This window comes from Lygodium microphyllum, chromosome 26, assembly GCF_053477565.2.
Source record: "Lygodium microphyllum isolate KBCC chromosome 26, Lygodium_microphyllum_v1.1.10, whole genome shotgun sequence".
Classification (NCBI taxonomy): domain Eukaryota; kingdom Viridiplantae; phylum Streptophyta; class Polypodiopsida; order Schizaeales; family Lygodiaceae; genus Lygodium; species Lygodium microphyllum.
In genome coordinates, this window is record NC_141160.1 from 78,243,532 (window position 1) to 78,250,327 (window position 6,796).

A 6,796-nucleotide genomic window follows, 5' to 3' on the forward strand; every position below is an offset into this window, starting at 1 on the left:
AGACTCATTTAGGAGCTAGGGGGAGATCTTTGAGCGTGAAGGTTGACAATTTGAACCTAGCCGTAAACTTTAACTTTCAGAAGAGGCCACCCACATTTATTAGTGATCCTACCACATGACAACTATGCAAAGTTCTCTACCATGTCCCAATTTCAAAACATGCATTTTTAATGAAAAACGCAAAATTGACGTGTGGTTCGAGAGTTTTAGTGGTCCCCAAAACCCTAACTTTTTGGGACCCTTCAACATCTATAAATAGACAGGCTGCCTACCATTCAGCCTTATCCTTTTGTGCAGGGTTCTTACTCTACTATGCAGATTTCAGCTATTAGCCACCTACCATCTGCTGTCCAGCCATCACAAATTGCAGCCCATCACTATTCAGCCCTAGGCAGCCTGTTTTCAGCCACCATCCTGCTGTTTGGAGGTCTCCATCTGCTGCGTCATTATAGCACCTAATAAGCCTACGTTTTCAGCATTTGGTGCCAGGCAACAGGTTGCTGCCATCTCTCCCACCAAGCGATTGTTGCAATACCTACGCTTTTGCTGTCCAGCAAGCCGTCTACATCAGCAAACACCTCTCTTGTTGTCACCCCCATATGCCAAATCACAAAGGCACAAGCAGCATGTGCTACAAATTTACAATGGTTCATACAATGACTAGTATCTCAAGACTCATGCATACCTCAAGCAACAAAAGGTAGGAGAGATCTGCAAGCATGAAGCTCAATGATTGACTTTAGCTCTAACCTGTCCAAAGGGATGGTGACCGGAGATTGAGCATATTGGGATTGAACCAACAATTATTCTCTAGCATTAACTTAAAGGAGGCTCGGAGGCAATTTTTGTCAGCAAGAATCACCTACATCATGGTTCCACCATGTGGCGTGGCTATGTAGAGTCTCTTTACTATCTCAAACAAATCAACTCCCATTACCATCCCATCCTATCCTAGAACCATCACTTAGACGCTATTCATTTCTAGTATGGTAGAGAGAGCTATACTAGAAGGTTACACTCCCTGAGATTTGTAGATTGAGATTGTTTAGGGAGACATGAGATCAACACTTAGTTGTGCCTTTACCACCGAGCTCCATTTTTTGGCACATCTCATGAAAGTGGGCTTGCATATACATGAAGTCTGAGTAACATCACCCCCATTCACAAATCACATGACCTATGGATTGAAAGAACCTGGGAACTATAGAGACCTGCCCTAGAGTGCCAAAGCCAGAGAGCAAGAAGCTACACACTAATATGGGGGATTGTGATCATTTTCAAGTGCTTGGAGTCTTTAATAAATGTAACTATTTAAGAAAAGTTTACTAGAGACCCATTGGATTACAAAAGTTGTACTACACAGGTATTAAAAGCTCAAAGGGAAGTTAAGACATCCCTTACGGGTACAAAGTAAAGAGGTAAAGGGAATCTCCCAGGTTGGTTGCTCTAGAAGGGGTAGCATAAGAAAATTGGCCTTCTAACTGAGCCAGTCGACCATGCTCTTATATATATGTGTATATATGCCATTGATATATTACAAAGATATCAATGCAAAATTCTTTGGCAGATCAATTGACTATATCAGTCATGGTTCAAAATATATGTACATCTTATGGATGTGGCCTGATTGATTTGTGTGAGATAATTGACATGTGGGACACTAGACAAGGAAAACATTGTTTTGTTGTGCGTTTGGCTTCGACGTCCCTCTTAGTGGCTCTTTAATTTGAGGCAAAGATGCCAAGATGAAAAATGATGGAATCTGATGCACCAGAGGTAACTCTGAATGTAAGAAGATTTCTAGCATTGATATAACCTCCACATCAGATCCTCAGCACTTTTGTAGCATATGTGACTTGCATATACGTCATATTTGAGACAGCTAGGAATATTAGGGTAAAGGTGTTACTTTGCAAAGGTCAGATTTACTAATTATTTGTAACATTGGGTTATGCAGAATGGCAGAAGGCTTTGTTCACTGTTGGAGGCCTCGAATTTAGGAAATGGCCAGTGCAAATATGGCAGCTGCCTCCAGATAATAATTTTGGAACTAGTAGTGTACTCCAGCCCCAAGATGTATCAAGCCTAGCAGAGAGAAATCTTCCATTAGGCAACAGCATACCTTCCTCCCCTGGACCATCTTCATCTGTTTTCACTTCTCGGAGTAAACCTCTCAATCTTGTCAAGCCAGAAATTGGATCAAATACAGCCAGAAAACAGGGTGGAGCTGGTCATGGACAGCATGATGGCTTTAGGGGGTTGTTTCATCTGTTGCAAAGTATCAGCTTTGTAAGTGTTATGCAGGAGCACACCTTGCAAATTGTAGGACCAAATGATATTGGACCACAGGCAGGTATGTATGTCATTCACTTGAGATTTTGTGCTAGGTTTTGAATGAGAGTGGAATCTCTATTGTGTACAATTGATAGCATTGCACTGGTGAAAACATAGACTAAGGTACTTTGCAAGATTTAAAGGCACGTGAGGTAGAGGATTTCAAGGCACAGCAGTGATTGATAACAGAGACTGCTCATGAAAATGCATGTATGATTTGATTAGTAGCAAAAGATGCACAATTAAATGTTTTTGTTTTTTCTGTTCAGGTGTATCTCAAAGCATTCTATCCCCAAACTGGTTGAGCTCAAACAATACACACATGTTGGGCTCATTAGCAACTGGGGTGGGTTTGGTAAAAACTCTCGCAACAACAGCAGCCTCTTATTTATTCATACCTGCGCATGGAGCACGGTTTTTGTCTCCTTTGCCTTTTCATTTACCAGTGCACCATGTCTCTGAAAGTCCTTTCATTGGACATCTGCTACAGAAGAAAAGTTTGGCCACTCCATTGGCTTCTGCATTCATTGTTTCAAGGGCAATCCCCTCTGCAAGAACAGAACTACTTCAAAAGTCCTTGGAAGGATGGCCATCCACATTGTCTATAGGTTTAGTTGGTCATATGAGCAGATTTCCGAGTTCTGTTAGTCAACTGGGGCAGAACTCAACGGCAGGAGTTGATGCAGCATTGAAAACAAAAGCCACAAAGCCAGGCCATGCTGATGGTTGGGATCAAGCTGCTGATATCCAATCAATACTTGAATCACTGGCAGCAGAACTTCATGCACTTTCATGGCTCACAAGCAGCCCAGCATTTCCATGCAGACGTACTGCTTTGCCGTTTCATTGTGACATACTGCAGCGGTTGCGAAGATTGTTGCACTATGCTGATAATGAGATTGGTGGATTACAGGATACATAGAACATGAATAGACAGTTGTAGGTGCCTGCATTGGTTCCACAGATGATAGCAATCAGTAGGCATGTAAAGGCCAAATGTAGTAGTTCACACAGGCAAAATATGAGATGGTGTATGCCATCCTTTTTTGCCTAAAGCTGTACATACGGAAACTTGTAATGCTTTTACTCTATACATAGAGCTGTATTCTAAAATTTATGAAAATGTATACAACCTGTTAATTGTTGTGGTGCTATAATGGGTGTTCCAGTGGGTGAAAATCCATTGAGTGGATCAAATTAAATGAATGATCCTCCTTGTACATGTTATACACCTTAATATTCTTCATGCTTCCTCACTAACATGGGCCAAAAGATAATCATGCCGGAAAGGAACTCTATCTTGAGTAAAGTTATTCCAAGTATACAGAAGCTTGAAGTCTGCATATATAAAATTTTGTTAGTGCTCTAAAAGTTGGAAGTAAGCCGCATCAGAAGCTGGCAGGAAAGCTTTCCTGTAGTGTGAAGCAACAGTTGCAGACATCATAAATTTGGAACAATTTCTCATCCATAAAGCTGGCACAACAAAGTTAAACCTCCGATGATAGGTCATTTCCATACAGTTTCTGGAACAGCAATGAGTTGTTTATGTCATATGCTCTGACAGATGCTAAATTTGAGCAGATATTTGTGTGCTTCTTACACATTTCTTTCTTTTGTGTACCATGCATATTCAACGCTCATGGTTATGACAATCAAATGCTGTCGTAATTCAGGTCTGTTACTTGTGACAGGTTGCCTGTTGCCCCATTTCTTAACTCTAGTATTTGTTAAGTTCTGTGAACTCCAACCATTTCTCATTTTTGAAAGTTTAGTAAAATTAATCGTTATTGGTTTTGTCCAGAGTGATGATACATGTGCATACCATGATACATGCACCCATATAAAAAATTGTATATATGTGGATTCTGTTCTCCGAACAAGTAGTGTCTTGAACAGAATCAAAGATACTTTGGCTAGTCAATATCAATGTTCATAGAAAATGGACCTTTAGTGTATTTTTCGTGGCTGGAGCTTGAAGAAACCCATTCAAATTCAAGTTTGTCCATATGAAAGCTGGTTACTTTTCAGACATTTGAGCTGCAGAAAACTGGTAAGTAAGTATGGTCGTGTTGCAGGTTAGAATTTTCTGTGCAACAAGTGACCATGGTAAAGGACTAGTGATCTAATGTCTAATACAATTGGAGGCTATGATACATTATATGCTAGTTTACCAGATTATTCAATGAGAGGCTAGTTTGGCACCATCAATTGTAAATTGGTGTTGCATGGTAGAAGATTGCAAATGCACATTGGGCTTCTTTTAATGTGTAAAATGTAGGCACAATAAAGTATCAATGCTACTGTAGTTTGAGTCCGTTGCATGCTAAAAAACCTGAAACTTCGACAATGCATTATTCCATGTTGTGTAGTGCATGCAAACTTCACACAAGGTAATGATTGCAAGAAGAAATGTACATGAAATTAGGAAGTTTGTTAGTATCCACAAAGTCTTTGAGTGCAAGTTGCAAAATGACTAGAGAAGAGTAGGACCAGCAATTATATGACCAAGGAGGGTTTTGACAATGTGAATACAAGTTTTGTGTAGGACATTTTGTATCCTCATTTGTAACTCGTATATTTTTTAAGAGGTGGTGTGATGAGATATAAATTGCTACTAAATACATTCCTAGCATAGTAGGTTGCATTCACGTTGACTTTGGGAAAGTTACAATGACTTGGATGTATGAGCCATGTGCTAGATTCATTGGAGAAATAGAAGTGATTGGCGAATAATGGCTTGATGAAAATTTTAATGCCTCTTAGGAATGCTTCAAAACATTGTATTTGATATTGCTAATGAAGCCTTTTGTAAACGGGCACTACGAGCTTCTTAGAAAGGGCATTGAATCAGACTTTAGATGTATCTTTGATTGGAGACAGACTACTTCAATGCTAGTTAGTTAAAGCCATTCACTAAAATGTTGGTGGCTTGTTTTTTACATTCAATGCAATATGGTGGTGCCATGTAGAAGTTGTCAACATGCCAATGCATAGATTCCCATTCATCATGCAAAGTGTGTACAAAATAGATTGATGTATTGTGCAAGTCAATTTAGAGAACATAAATGGCATCATGGTTGGAATTAACATGGAATTTGCTAATACATTCCTATATCTGAGGTTTTAATCACATAAGATAGTAAAGTTTTTGGAGGTTCTGTAGTTCAAGCTCATATTGACTATCCTTGTCTGAGCCCAAAATTTACAAGTAAGATGTCACATGTACATCAAAGTTACTCATTGTTAGAATAATGTTATTAATGCTAGGGTATTGTTGCTTAAGAGCCACATCATTAGACATTTTTAATATGATTGAGATGGCCATGCAAAAACTAAGAGAATGATAATATTTGACTTAGTCAACTTGGCCATTGCTTGTCACTTTGAATAATGGATAATTCCTCCACTCATAATTTGGAAAATATTGATACATTTGTGCATTGGAAATATGCAAATGAACATAAAGAAGAGAACACATCATAAGCATTGATGCAATGAGCATTGAAAGAACATGAGAACTTGAACAATGAATGGTGAAATGGCTATGGAATTCATAAAGAGAAGCATGAGAGACATAATATAACGCCACACAGAATTAGCATATGTGACAAAAAGCAATGCCTCTAGTCTTCCTCTTAAGTGGATGTGATCCAATGATAGTGAGTGGAGAAGTGTACATGTAGGCTTGTAAGAAAAGACCTAAGATAAGAAGTCGACTATACATGAATTGCCTAGCTACTCATTCATGTGGCAAATAAGAGCCTACAAACATGCCTAAAATCCATGAAATGCACAATATTAACACCCTCTCTAGGATCAAAAGTGATATATTGCATAAAACATACAATGATGGGAACATATTAGCTCCTAGGGATCACCATTGTATCCCATACGAGAGTACTAATTTGCTATAATAAGTTACATCATGGTAGATACAAGAATGATGCTAAGAGCACCATGGATACTCTTACTAGCTAAGTGCTAGATGTATCTTGGTATGGGTTGTTGCTAGCATTCGTCATACTATATGTAAAAATTGAAAGGAAATAGAATATGAATAGATTGTGAGAGAATAAAAATTCACAAAGCATGGATGACACAAGATTGGGTACAATCTACCCCTATGCATGCGTAAGCACATTTTCCATGCATGTATTTATTTATTGTATTAAGCTTTTATGCTTAGGATATATTAAAGGTACCTTTTGTATTCTTGCTTTTCCTTTTCTTGCATAACTTGTTTTTAGAAAAATTAATCTAGCATAAGCTATTCTAAATAGGTTTACATACAAAAATAATGTTTAAAATTTTATAGGTTTTTATAATAAATACATCTAAAATAAATTAATTGCACGTGCACATGCAAAGTCCTTATAATTATGAGCGTTTTAAAAAATATAATATTTTCATGTTTTGTAGCATACAATTTCTAATCATGTTTCCATGCTATAAGATGTATAAT

At 38.2% G+C, this 6,796-nt stretch overlaps 1 protein-coding gene across 4 annotated transcripts in view; it reads left to right on the top strand.

Moving 5' to 3' along the window:
* The window catches only part of GCT (RNA polymerase II transcription mediator), a 121,930-nt gene extending 118,081 nt beyond the window's left edge, over positions 1 to 3,849 (top strand). For 3 of the 4 annotated variants that reach the window (XM_087668558.1, XM_087668559.1, XM_087668560.1), the window contains exons 20-21: positions 1,958 to 2,353; positions 2,604 to 3,845. In XM_087668558.1, coding sequence (XP_087524684.1) covers positions 1,958 to 2,353; positions 2,604 to 3,256 — 1,049 coding nt within the window. In that variant the 3' untranslated portion in view covers positions 3,257 to 3,845. Of the gene's footprint in view, positions 1 to 1,957; positions 2,354 to 2,603 lie in introns of all 4 variants that reach the window. The other variant, XM_087668561.1, reaches the window with a different exon arrangement.
* Positions 3,850 to 6,796: the final 2,947 nt, after the last annotated feature.